The sequence below is a fragment of the Danio aesculapii genome, chromosome 7, assembly GCF_903798145.1.
Source record: "Danio aesculapii chromosome 7, fDanAes4.1, whole genome shotgun sequence".
In the NCBI taxonomy this organism is placed as follows: domain Eukaryota; kingdom Metazoa; phylum Chordata; class Actinopteri; order Cypriniformes; family Danionidae; genus Danio; species Danio aesculapii.
Genome location: NC_079441.1, coordinates 13000102 through 13014603, shown reverse-complemented (window position 1 = coordinate 13014603; position 14502 = coordinate 13000102). Strand labels below are relative to the sequence as shown.

Here is a 14502-nt window from a genome sequence, read left to right as displayed (position 1 = left end):
TATTTTTTTTACCTAACTCAATGCATTACATGTCTTTCACATATATCTGGGATAAGCATGTGCAAGTAATATGAAACTTTTATTGTCTGAGATGTAGAATGCTGGAAGAGACACACATAGATAGACACTGCAATGCAAGTGAAGATTGTGGCTGTTTACAGCAGTTTGACTGATAAGTATGAATTTGTAGCTAAATTTCCCGTTGTTTACGTCCGTTGTTTATATCCTCGCTACAACATACCATTAACATTAGAAACTGTACATAAAATAGATCAATTTTAACAAATAAAAATACTTACAGGTTGTGGCTTACAATCCACAGCTTTTGCTTATTGGAGCTGCTCCTTTAAGGAGTTTTAGCTAAATCCAGCACTGAACTGGGAGAGATTCTGGAAGTTCTCCTTTGTCAAATGCTAGCTATATATTTTATAATTCTCTGGAATATAACAAAAATTAAACTGTAGGCACTTCTCTCTTTGTGTCGTGTCCTTTGGAAGACCAAATACAGAAACAGAACAAGCTCTCTGGAAATAGCAGCGTTTGGACGGCATTTTAGCTTTCTCTGCTGTAACATTACAGTGCCTCTGGCCACACCCCTGCACAGCGCAGGGTGTGTGTGTGTGTGGTAAATGTGTGTAACCTGAAGCGCTTGTGATCTCATTAGTTTGGATGTATTTTTTGTAGTCCCCAAATTCGTTCGTTTGCTAAGCTAAATCTGTAAAAACCAATAGCCCCTTTCACACATGCAGACCTTTCCGGAAAATTACCAACAATTTTCAGGAAAGGTCTGTATGTGTGAACAGGCCCTCTTTTAAAATATCAGAAAATTCGTTCCGGAAAGAAAAGTTGTAACATTACCAGTAATTTGCCGGAATACTGCGCTGTGTGAATGCAGAAGGAAGATTGCCGGAAAGAGCACGTTCACGTTTAGAACACTCACGTCTGCGCGCTTTATTAGAATAAAAGCCTGAGAATATTTTTCCAGACACATTTAGCTGCTAGATGTTAGTCAGATAACGATTCTATGTTCCTTCTTAATGCCAACTGGGGAAAAAATATTTATAAAGTGTTAATCTATAAATGCTTATGATAAACCGCTGTTTGTTTACCTTCAAGCTCTGACGCGTGTGCTCGTAAAGCAGCCGTTTAGCACCAGCACACACACATTATGTACATCTCAACAAGCAAAAGTGTTTCTTTAAATGTTTTCATCAAAGTTGTTCACGATACTGATCCATCCACAGAGTTTGTGATGTTGTCAAATGTGTACAAATACAAGCGCATGCGTTTAGAGGTCATTTCTTGTTAATGACGTCAGAATTTACCGATATTTTGGAATGGATGTGTGAATGCTCTTTTCCTGAAAAATTACGGAACATCCTCGCCTGTCTGAACAGCACTTTTATGAATTTACAGGTAAAGTCATTCCGGAAATTTCCAGATATTTACTGGTATCCTTGTGTGAAAGAGGCAAATGTCTCCCTTTGTATTGAACTTTGAACATCTTACATTTAGAGATGTTATTTATGTTCACACAGCTACATTACACATCAACTAAAGTTTAAAACATGATATCATAGTGTACCACCCCTTTAAAACGTGACGGTAAAACACAAAAAATCTGAAAAATCTCTGTTTCAAAGGTTATCTAGCCTTCCCCTTAGTCCTACGCCTTCAAGCTAAGGAGAATTGGGGAAGGGCTAAGGGGAAGGGCTAAGGGGTAGAATTGAGATTGGGCCTTATTGTGTTTATATCACTCTAATATGACACGCTATGCCTACACACATTTCTCTCCAAACATCTTCCAATCTATGATTTTGCATGATAGGTGCACTTTAAAAACCAAAAGTTTACTCTGAAAGTCTTGCAATTGTTCTGATTAGCCAAAATAAAAAGCCTTGCATAGCTCTCAACGTGTTCAGATTTCGTCAGCACTTTGCTGTTCTGAAACCAGCAACAAGAGTGTGATAAAAAGAGGAAGCGAGAGTCGCAGCACCTCCCAGCTTGAGCTGGATCACTTCCTCCCCAGTCTAAGGTGATGCTGAACTTCTTGTGTTGTTGAGAGTCCTGCCAAGGCCATCTGCCTCCTACAGTAATGCTATATCGAAAGTTTTGCGAGGTGCAGGGCCGCTATCAGAAGGTGAAAACCTTGAAGGGAGAAGAGGTAAGCTGAAACTCAGCCACTTCCTCTGGTGTCTGTTGACCTTCTTTTTTTTTTCTCTTGTCACTTCTTGATATTTACAGTTTCAGATATGGTTAACTCCTTAGTTGCCTAACAATGGAATTCAATGACTTGCTCATTGTTCTGGATGGTCATAGTGATTGTCTTTAAATGCATTTCTAGTAGTTTATTTAGTGTGTTTTAAATAGGATGCACATTTGAAATAATGATCATGTTTTAAATGTGCATCGTGATTGAAATTTAAATGAAGATGTCTATCTATGATAAAGGTTTTTATTGCAAACAGCAATTCTATTGAAGTGGCTTACTGTAACTTCAGTCCTATTTTTACAAGTAGGAAGCTGAACTTTGTTACAGGAGAACTTAAAAACAATTGAGAGGATGTTTGCGTGCAACACTGTGAAAATGAAAATGTGGTCCATATGAAATCTGCATTGCATTTTTTTTAACTAAATGCAAGGTTAGCTGCATGGAATCATTAACACTTCTTGTATTGTTGTCAGTTTTATTTCGCATACTCGTTAAGTACAGATCCAGTGGTGCATACATTTGCCCTGTATATTATAGGAAATTGCATTTACTCTATTATGAAACACTAAGTTGCTTCGCAGAAACGCAATTACAGTAAATGATGTTCAGTTTAGGTTAATAATAATAATTCCTTACATTTATAAAGCACTTTTCTGGACACTCAAAGCACTTTACACATTGGGGGAATCTCCTCATCCACCACCATCGTGTAGCATCCACCTGGATGACGTGACGGCAGCCATATTGTGCCAGATCGCACACAACACACCAGCTGATTGGTGTGGAGGAGATATGGGGATGGTTATGGGGATGGTTAAGAGGCCAGTAGGCCGGGCTTAAACCCCTACTCTTTTTCGAAGGGCATGCTGGGATTTTTAACAACCACAGAGAGTCGGGACCTCGGTTTAACGTCTCATCCAAAAAACGGTGCTCACTGAGCAATATAGAGTCCCTGTCAAAATACTGGAGCGTTAGGACCCACACAGACCGGCCTCACTAACACCACTTCCAGAAGCAAACCTAGCTTTCCCATGTGGTCTCCAATCCAGGTACTGACCAGGCGCAGCCCTGCTTAGCTTAAGTGGGCAACGATGTGAAAGTTGCAGAGAGCTAGCTGCCGGTTAATGGGTTTAAACCGATGGTGTGGCAATGGGCTGTACCCTGCGTATTAAGGCCCAATCCCAATTCTGCCTCTTAACCCTTTCCCTTACCTCTACCCCTCGTTTTGTGCATTCACTTGAAGGGGAAGGGGTGTCCCAGTTCTTTTTAGCTTGACGGCGTAGGGCAGGACTAGATTTGTGTGTGTACATAGATGAATATGGTCACAATGTAAATGCACAGTACAGTTACGATCTAATTGCCACATTATATCATTATGATAACATAATATAGTTGCCTTCAGTGATTTCCTGAAGATAAATGTAGCGAATTAGCTCAAAGTGAATTGAAGATTAATTTGAAGGGGGCTTTGAAAGAAGCGACTCTTTAAATCCGAGCAAACTAATCATCCAGTTGACTTCAACTACGCCTATTGCTATCAACAATAAAACCCCATTTATGTTTAAGCAGGGTAACAAGATCGAAGTTTAAGACATTAGATTTATAAATATGCACAGGCACCTCCTTTATACAAAATTAAACTTATTGATTAACAGAAACTAACACAGAACACAAGCACACATTCATACAGGATGTAGAGGAGGGTAAAGGAGGAAAAGTAAGATTTTGAGAGAGTGTACTGATGTAAAAACCTCAGATTTTGTAAGACCAAACCAAGCAAACCAAAAATAATCAATTTAACCTTTCTATGGTTTCTTTAGGGTTACATTTGATTTACACCAGTTCAGTGGTAATCTGGAAGTGTTACTCGCGATCCTTTTGTGATGTGAAGAACTCTGTTGAGCTAATGTTCCAACGTGGTTAGCTGGTGGCCGCTCTTTGTCCTGTAAAGCTTAGAGTGGGGTAGAGTCTGAGGCAGCAAAAGGACTAGCCGTGTTGACTTCAGGTTTTGAGGCGTATTAAACTTAACTAGATTCTTGATGGAAATAAAAGAAAGAAAGGTATCGGAGATGGAAAGTTTGAGCTGTGCAGTTAACACATTTTTGTCGGGGTCCAAGAAGCTGAGCTGGATCGGAACAACTCTCTCTCTCTTGGGCTCTGTGGCGATTCTCCTTCTTCGTCTTCTTGGAGTTCTCCGGTGTTCTCTGGGGGCCCACCTTTGTCAACAGCTTTTATAAGCATGGTCTTGTAACAACCTCAGGAGCTGAGTTGACCAATAAGAAAGTTATTTTCCCATATAAAGTTTTATGGGACTTGGTTGGGAAGCTTGGTGATTTGCATATGCATTCTGGATGACTGCTAATGAAGAGTGTATAAAGTTTCTTAAAATGTTAATATGTTGCACACATATTAACATAAAGAGTAAACGAATGTTCAGTACACCAGATTAGCTTCCTAGGGACATCAAACATGAACTATCTACAGTCTTGTTTAGCTGTGGTAGAGTAAAACATTGAATGCAGGAGGATTAAAACCATAATATTAATACATGAGGAAGAGACTTGTTGCAAAACACCTGATTACACACAAAGAGTGAATAAAGGTTTGCATTAAGAGCATAAGTCTTAAACAAGGAGTGTATAGGAGCTTAACCATGTTTATGTCCATTTCTGAGCGCATTCTTTTTTTGTTGTAAATATCTTGGAATCGGATTACACACTGACCATCCAGTATTTTCTGGGAAGGAGAGGCTAATGGTGTATTATTTGTTGAATAAAGCAAAATAATCTATCTATCTATTGATTCATTCATCCATCTGCAACATAAATACCAAAAAATAATACAACTGGAATAACTACAACAGTCGTCGTCATCGATCTCATATGAAGTAAGAGACCGCGATGACAAGTACGGGTGTTGTTGTGGTGTCCCATTTCTTAGGGGTAAATATTGAATCCCTTCCCCTTCACACTCTGGGCCAAGGGCCAAGGGGAAGGGGCAGGGGTACAAAAATAGAATTAGGATTGGGCCCAAGTGTTAAGTGGTGTCAGTTATTGTAATATGTCCTATTACTTTTTTGTTGGCACAGGAAAAAGAAAAGGAAAAGAATCGCGAAAAAGACAGAGAGGCCAAAGAAAGAGAGAAGAAATCAGTGAATGGGCACCTGTTTACTGCAGTAAATTCTCTGCATCCGGCTTTGTGTCAGCAATGCAATAAAACACTCAACACTAAAGATGCCGTCAACTGCACAAGTAAGAATCTTTAAATCTTACGTTTTTATACTAGATACTCGATATAATGTTGACCTAAGGTGTGTTTACTGTGGGACAAATATAGTGTTCAAAAGAAGTGGATCTTTGATGTTTTGTATGACTAAAGACAAGAAAAACACTTTTGAAAGGGGGTTTAAAGATGTCAGAACTGTTGTGTCACGCATTTCAAAAGAGTCATTGCTCAAAAAATAGGAAGCTGTTCTGGTAGCATCGTTCACTTCCTCATGGAGCTGCTTAAAACAAAAACTGATTCATTCGGGGAGAAGTTTTGCTGCATTGTTTTGTTCTTATTCCCCTCTCTATTTGTTTTATATTTCTCTTTTCTCATATTGCATGTATAAAAACCATATAAATTAAATCTATCTATCATTCTTTATGTATGTCTGTATATTATTTTGTCTGTCTGTCTGTCTGTCTGTCTGTCTGTCTGTCTTGTTCTATTGTTCTTTCCATTTAGTTCTATCCATCCATCCATCCATCCATCCATCCATCCATCCATCCATCCATCCATCTATCTAGCATTCTATCTATCTATCTAGCATTCTGTCTAGTGTTCTAACTAGTATTCTGCCTGTCTAGTGTTATGTCTAGCGTTCTGTCTTTCTAACGTTCTATCCATCATTCTATCTATTGTTTTAGCTATCTATCTGTCTAGCATTCTATCTAACTGTCCGTCCATCCGTCCATCCATCCATCCATCCATCCATCCATCCATCCATCCATCCATCCATCCATCCATCCATCCATCCATCCATCCATCCATCCATCCATCCATCCATCCATCCATCCATCCATCCATCCATCCATCCATCCATCCATCCATCCATCCATCCATCCATCCATCCATCCATCCATCCATCCATCCATCCATCCATCCATCCATCCATCCATCCATCCATCCATCCATCCATCCATCCATCCATCCATCCATCCATCCATCCATCCATCCATCCATCCATCCATCCATCCATCCATCTATCTATCTATCTATCTATCTATCTATCTATCTATCTATCTATCTATCTGTCTGTCTATCTGTCTATCTGCTCATCCATCCATTCATCCATCCATCCATCGTTCTTTCTAATGTTCTATCATTCTGTCTGTCTGTCTTTCTTTCTTTGTCTGGTGTTTTATCTAGTGTTCTTTCTATCTAATGTTCTATCCGTCGTTCTATCTACCGTTCTAGCTGTCTATCTTATCTGTCCAGCATTCTATCTTGCATACTATCATTCTGTCAGTCTGTCTGTCTAGTGTTCTATCTAGCGTTCTATATTTCTAGCATTCTATCTACCATTCTAGCTATCTATCAAGCATTCTACAGTATAATGTGTTTATCAATCAATCTGTCTTTCTGTCTATCTTTTGATCTAGCTTGCTATCATTATATCTATCTTTCTAGCTATTTAATAAAACGTTCTATCCAGTATTCTGTTGTTCTATCTGTTTGTCTGTCTGTCTGTCTGTTTTTTGTCTGTCTGTTTGTCTGTCTATATCTATCATTTTGTCTGTATGTCTGTCTGTCTGTCTGTCTGTCTGTCTAGCATTCTTTCTATCCTTCAAGCTTTCTATCATTTTATCTAGTATTCCATCCTTCTAACTGTCCGTCTCTGTGTCTGTCTGTCTATAATTCTGTCTGTCTGTCTGTCTGTCTGTCTGTCTGTCTGTCTGTCTGTCTGTCTGTCTAGTGTTCCACCTAGCATTCTATGTAGTATTCTAGCATTCCATCTATGGTTCTAGCTACCGTTCTAGCTATCTATATAGAATTCTGTCTAGTATTCTATTGTCCTATCTGTCTGTCTGTCTGACACCCATCCATTAAACAAATACTGTATTTGTTTGAGGTTTGAAAGAGTTTGTGAATACAGTGTTTTCTCCAGGAACCATATGATGATGTGGTTTTTCTGCCTTGAGTCTTGCTCTTTAAGACAAATCTGTATTTCCAGAGCTCGTTGGCATGTTCCTGGGATTTAATTTATGTGCTTGGTGGAGTTTCCTGACTGGAAATCTTCCTAACCTTAAACCCAACTCTCTTTACCACTTTGACCATGAGCCAGAATAGCAAACACAATGACTTCCATTAAAAGTAAATTAAATCCTTGTGTTTGGTCATACCAAAAAATAAAAAATAAAAATCTCTGCACTCAGAAAAAGCTGTGCTTATGCTTGGGTATCGAAATGATTATGATTGATATGATATAAATGATTAATAATGTAATATTTACATTGTGTATTGCAGAAAAAGCACTTCCTAATGTATTTTACTTGCATGCTTTTCTACAGATTGCAATATCAGAGTTCACAAGAGTTGTAGAGAAAACCTTCCCATTTGTCTCAAAAGCAGAATGAAGGTTTGCTGATTTGTTTTTCTTCTAAAATGTCATATTATATCATTTACACGTCCAGAATGTATTTGCATTGTGTTCTCTTTCTTTCTTTTTTCCGTAAATAGCAGTTTGCTATACCAGAGTCCACCACCATGCCTGTCGTCACTCTACGAACAAAATGTAGGTTTGTTTATAAACAGTTTCCTTTATAATCATTTTTTGACATCTGCCGATCTGAATATTACTTGCATGATTTTTTTGTGTAGCATCCACGCTTCGGGAGCGACCCTGGTCTGCAATCTTTTCCCCAGAGGAACATTCTGTGATCGTCCCATCCAGGCGACCCACCAGTATTATGCCCTTTCACAGCAGCAACCTCTCCAAAAGCATGTCCATCAACAATATCGCAATGTGAGTACCTACTCAATTACACCATGCATACTAATAGGGCGGAACAATATCGATAGCGCAATGTGTGTATCTGCAATAGTCACATCGCAGGATTAGATAATTTATTAAGGTTAAAAGATATTATTATATATTTTTTATTATTATTTATATAGTGATGACCATGCTATTTTACATTTAATTGTTAAATTTCTGTATTTGAATACTGTTAGACTCCCCAGAAAATCATTAAGCACAATTTTTTTATTTATGTTAATTTATTCTAATTTATGCAGATCCATTGCACAAAAAAGGACTAGTCTATCTAAATGAATGAAATCTTTCCAAATAGAGCTATTCAAATATTCTGGTGAAATTCTATTCATATCGCTATATATATAGGCGACAAGACGTTTGTCAGGTAGTGTGTTATATATATATATATATATATATATATATATATATATATATATATATATATATATATATATATATAGTTTGGTAATATTGCATTCCCAAAATACAAATTAAATGCTATCTCTTTAGCTGCTGACTCCTAAAGTGAGTGAATTTGTCTGTACAAAACACTTGACCTCACTGACCTTCTGTCATGACCAGTAAAGCCTCATCCTCTTTGTGCAGGTTTGATGATATGCCTCTGAGTGGTCGGCGGTATCTGTCTCAATCCACAGACTCACTCCATAAACCCAATAAGGTCACAGCATCTAATGAGTCTCTAGATGAAGGTGAGCGGGCATATTTCTTTATTCTAGTATATCAGAATCAGAATCAGAATCAGAATCGGTTTTATTGCCAAGTGTGCTTCACACACACAAGGAATTTGTTTTGGCTACAGAAGCTTCCAGTGTACATAAAGTGACATGTGACAACACAAAATAATCTGAAAAAATAAAATAATAATAATAAGAAATGATGAACATTAAACAGATGCGGTTAGTGAAGAAACCTGGATGTTGAGTTGTATGTACAGATTGTTATAAATATACAGGTTACAAGGTGCTGTGTACAAGTGCGAATGTAGAAAGTATTGCATTGTATATTGATATAAGGTGCTGTGTACAGGTGCGTATGATAAAGTATTGCACATATTTATTGCACAGTAGGGGAATATTTAACTGTTCATAAGGTAGACAGCCTGAGGAAAGAAACTTTTCCTGTGTCTGGCTGTTTTTGTGCTCGGTGCTCTGAAGCGCCGACCAGACGGTAACAGTTCGAACAGGTAGTGTGCTGGGTGTGAGGCGTCCAGAGTGATTTTGCGAGCCCTTTTACTCACTCTGGAAGAGTACAGTTCTTGAAGTGTAGGAAGGGTAGTGCCAGTGATTCGTTCAGCAGTCCGGACTATTCGCTGTAGTCTACGGAGGTCAGTTTTGGCAGCTGAGCCGAACCAGACGGTGATTGAAGTGCAGAGGATGGATTGGATGACAGCTGAGTAGAACTGTACGAGCAGCTCCTGTGGCAGGTTGAACTTCCTCAGCTGACGAAGGAAGTACAGTCTCTGCTGGGCTTTCTTCACAATAGAGTCTATATGAGTGTCCCACTTCAGAACCTGAGAGATGGTGGTGCCCAGGAACCTGAATGACTCTACTGCAGCCACAGTGCTGTTCATGATGGTGAGTGGGGGGAGTGCAGGGGGGTTTCTCCTGAAGTCCACTATCATCTCCACTGTTTTGAGCGTGTTCAGCTCCAGGTTGTTGTATCTGCACCATAACGCCAGCCGCTCCACCTCCTGTCTGTATGCAGACTCGTCACCGTTCTGGATGAGGCCGATAACAGTAGTGTCGTCTGCAAACTTAATGAGTTTGATGGAGGGGTCTTTTGCAGTGCAGTCGTTGGTGTACAAGGAGAAGAGCAGTGGAGAAAGAACACATCCCTGGGGGGCACCAGTGCTGATGGTGCGGCTGTCGGATGTGATTTTGCCCTTTCTGACTAGCTGCTGTCTATCTGTCAGAAAGCTGGTGATCCATTGACAGACAGAGCAAGGAACAGAGAGCTGGGCCAGTTTGTACTCAAGCAGTGATGGGACGATGGTGTTAAAGGCAGAACTGAAGTCCACAAACAGAATCCTTGCGTAGTTCCCTGGTTTGTCCAGATGTTGTAGGGTATAATGCAGTCCCATGTTGACTGCATCATCCACAGACCGGTTTGCTCTATAGGCGAACTGCAGGGGGTCCAGCAGGGGTCCAGTGATGTCCTTCAGATATGCTAGCACCAGTCTTTCGAATGACTTCATGGCCACAGATGTTAAGGCCACAGGTCTGTAGTCATTGAGTCCTGTGATCTTTGGCTTCTTTGGGATTGGGATGATGGTGGAGCGCTTAAAGCAGGATGGAACTTTGCGCTGTTCCAGTGATCTATTGAAGATATGTGAGAAAATGGGAGCCAGCTGGTCAGCGCAGGTTCTCAGACAGGCTGGTGAGACACCATCTGGCCCTCAGATGCAATTTCATGCCTTTCACAAAGCTTCAAGCTGCTTGAGATTGTTAAGGGAAGTATGAAACTGTCGCAAAAACACACTAATTCATCATCAGTCTACAATGATCGTAGACGGGGCTTCATTTGCTATATTGACGTTACATTTTCCCACATTCAAAACTGCGAGTGACTTGTCTTGTTTATTCTATAGCACAGTTTTCAACAAAACCACTTGAACGGTTATGTGTCAGATATTTTTACATCCACCACAGTGTCCTGGTTTTGGTTATGTTTAGGGGCTGAAGAAGAAGGACTTCATCTGCATGCTGTTTTTTATTGTCTGCCACATATAGGTGTGGTACATATATTACTCCGTTTTAACCCAGTTTTCACATTACCAATCTAGATGTAGATATTTCTTGAAACTATGCATACTATGTGTATTCCCGTGGACTTCTAGTCATAAAACAAGTCATTTATAAATATAAGTCAGAGTTCGGGGCGGCACGCCGGCTCACAGCAAGAAGGTCACTGGTTCAAGCCCCGGCTGGGCCAGTTGGCATTTCTGTGTGGAGTTTCTTGTTCTCCCTGTGTTTGCGAGGGATTCCTCCGGGTGTTCTGGTTTCCCCACAGTCCAAAGACATGCGCTATAGGTGAATTGACTAAACTAAAATTGGCTATAGTGTATGTGTGTGAATGGTGTTTCCCAGTACTGGGTTGCAGCTGGAAGGGCATCCACTGTATAAAATATGTCCTGTAATAGTTGGCGGTTCATTCTGCTGTGGCAAACCCTGATAAAAGGCTGAAGGAAAATGAATGGATGAAAAAATGAAGTTAGAGCTCATCTGGTTTTGAATGTTATATTTGTTTTGTGTTTTTTTGTGTCTTTGTGTCTTGGCTTGTGTCTTTTTCTTTTTTCTTATACGTAAAAAATTAAACAAAATAGGCAATTTTTGACTTTTAATTGTAATTCACTATTCAGACTTTTTGAAAAGGAAAATTTCAAGAAGAAAGTCATAATTGTTTTTGTTTCTTAGTATTTTGGGAAATAATAATAAATAAAATTATTGTTATTATTTGAGATTTTATTTATTTATTATAAATCAGAATTTATATTTAAAAAATGTTCATTTACAAAAAAATTATATTTTACAGAATTATAAAAATTATTCTGAGAAACAAGTCTTTAAAAAATAGATGTGGATTTCTGAAAACATTCTGTAACATGATAAAACAATAGAAAATTGTAACTTTTTTCTGATGCAGTTGCACATTTGTATCCCACAATTACTTCTCAAAATTGTGGAATATACAGTATAGAATTGTAATGTACTAAATTACATTTGTGAGATAAAAAAAAAATGTTTTATAGTATGTTATGGGTATGTAACATACTGTATGTTATGGGCAGTGCTTAATTTTGTAAATTAATAATTCCCGGAACAAAACCAGGAAATAAAAGTTACCATGACCGATGTCCACCACTTAATTTCAGTTTTCCCGGAACATGACGTCAATAAACAGCGCAAAAAAGAGCATCATATTTCTGAACGGTCTTTAATTATACTGTGCCATATAATGTTATAGGTCAGTCATGCATAATAAAAACACATAGCTACAAACATAAATCATATGAACAATCACTATTCAGCTCACTTCACTATTTATTATGTTCCAAAGGGAAAAAAAATAACGAATTGACTTACTCTGTCTAATCTTTAAGAAGAGCCCACAGTTACAGTTGCTCTTTTGTCATGTTTACTTGAGATCGCTTTGCTTCTGTCTCCCGCTATCTTGATCCATTCACCCAGTTTCATCTTCTCTTTTGATCAGGCTCATTATCAGATTTACTCGTGGTTTTTAAAAAGGAAAATATGCTTTACTGCCACTTTGCCAATTTGAAAATACAAATATTATTTAGGTAGTCCACTCTACCATTACTGCTCTCTGTGCATGAAACAATCATCAACCAATGAGAGTGATTGTAAACATAAGAAAGCCGATTGTTAAATAGTTAAACACACACACAATATACACAGCCTTTGGTTGCACTCAAACACATTCTCTCTCTTACACACACACACACGCATACACACACACACACTCACACACACACACACACACACACACACTTAAGTGTTCACCACGCACAAGTTGATGCCGGATCCATTAAAATAAATACCGGAATGCAAAACACGAATATCAGACATTTTCCGGAACAGGATCCAGCAAGATCTGGCTCAAATTAAGCACTGATTATGGAGCAGAACAGGTTTCCATTTTTGTCATTATTGTTGGTTTCTTGTAGTTGTTTTATTCGTTTTTTTCCTCAGATTGACTAGTCATGTATTTTATGTAGTCATGTACTTTTTTCCTCTCTTAGGTACTGAGATGGTCGACAGCCGGCTGATGGGAGATTTTGAAGCAGATGGTAAAGAACTGGAGGCCGACTCCTGGAGCCTTACTATAGACAAGAAATATCTGAAACAGCTCAAGAAGGACATCATTAAGAGACAAGACGTCATCTATGGTAGGACTGTGGAATTTTCAATTTCTTTTTGGCCTAAAGCATTCTGTGGCACTAATAAATGATTGCAAATTGTAGCTAACACGACTGTTAAACAGTGGTGATGGGGTTACTAAAACTAAATGTGAAATAAAGATAAATCAAAATGACATAGACCCTTTTAAGAAGCATCTCTTTGATGTTAAAAATAAATTTTACTTTAAGTGATTTCTTTCTACAATTGGTTACAAGGATTTTTTAATGATTTTTTATTTTCCTCTTCATTGAAAAAAAAAAAAAAAAAAAAAAACGAACAAAAGTGCATAATAAATAATTGATATTATGGGGTGAGGCCAGTTGGGTGCACTTATGCAGTACAAATTAGGCTTCGTTATTATAAACAGCTATCATGATGATGGAGCACTGTTTAACATCAAGTAAAATACTTCAAACTTCAAACACTGCAGAATAGCTTGGTAATAACACAATCTGAGGTTCAGTTTAGAGAACTGCCTTGACATAGAAGGAAGAGTTAGCTGTTACTGGCATGACCATGTAACCGAGGCTAGCTTGTGAAAGCTCACTATGCCAAAATTACAGATTGAGGTTGGTGTTGAACCAGAGAGTTTAACATTTATGACTTTTAAAGCATGTGAACATTATACAAGCGATCTCGTTTGAATCTTAACTCATTTGGCATTAATCAAACAGCCTAATATGTTCCTTGGGAGCAGCTACTCCAAAAAACAAAAGGGTGTTTTGGAAATAGTTTTATACAGGTTTGACACTTTATCTTCTGTTCATAAAAAAGAGTATATATAGCCATTATATCTGCACATCAATGGAATTGCTCTTCAGTGTTTGGACTTTCAGCAGTGAAATTTAAACCACACTGAACTGAACTAAACTGACCTTCAAATCTGAAAACTTAGTGTATAAATCATATTAATTTGCTCTGTAAGTGTCTTAATATAAATTATATGACTAACAGTGGTAGATGAGATGTTTAATACAGCTGAAAAAGGAAATAAATAAATAAATAAATAAATATATATGTATAATATATATAACAATAAATAATATATAATTCTGACTTAAATTGTATATATATATATATATATATATATATATATATATATATATATATATATATATATATATATATATATATATATGTATATATATATATATAACAGTTGAAGTCAGAATTATTAGCCCCTTTTTTATTTTTTAAATATTTCGCAAATGATGTGTAACAGAGCAAGAAAATGTCTGATATTTTTTCCTCTGGAGAAAGTCTTAGTTGTTTTATTTTGCCTAGAATAAATGCAGTTCGATTGTCTACCGAACAAACCATCATTATAC

At 37.9% G+C, this 14502-nt stretch overlaps 1 protein-coding gene across 1 annotated transcript in view; it reads left to right on the top strand.

The window, feature by feature from the left end:
* The window catches only part of LOC130231686 (A-kinase anchor protein 13), a 118237-nt gene that overhangs the window by 80995 nt on the left and 22740 nt on the right, over positions 1-14502 (top strand). The window contains 6 exon segments of the mRNA XM_056461061.1: positions 5301-5463; positions 7768-7835; positions 7937-7991; positions 8078-8222; positions 8841-8944; positions 13015-13161. Of these exon segments, the coding sequence (XP_056317036.1) occupies positions 5301-5463; positions 7768-7835; positions 7937-7991; positions 8078-8222; positions 8841-8944; positions 13015-13161 (682 nt within the window).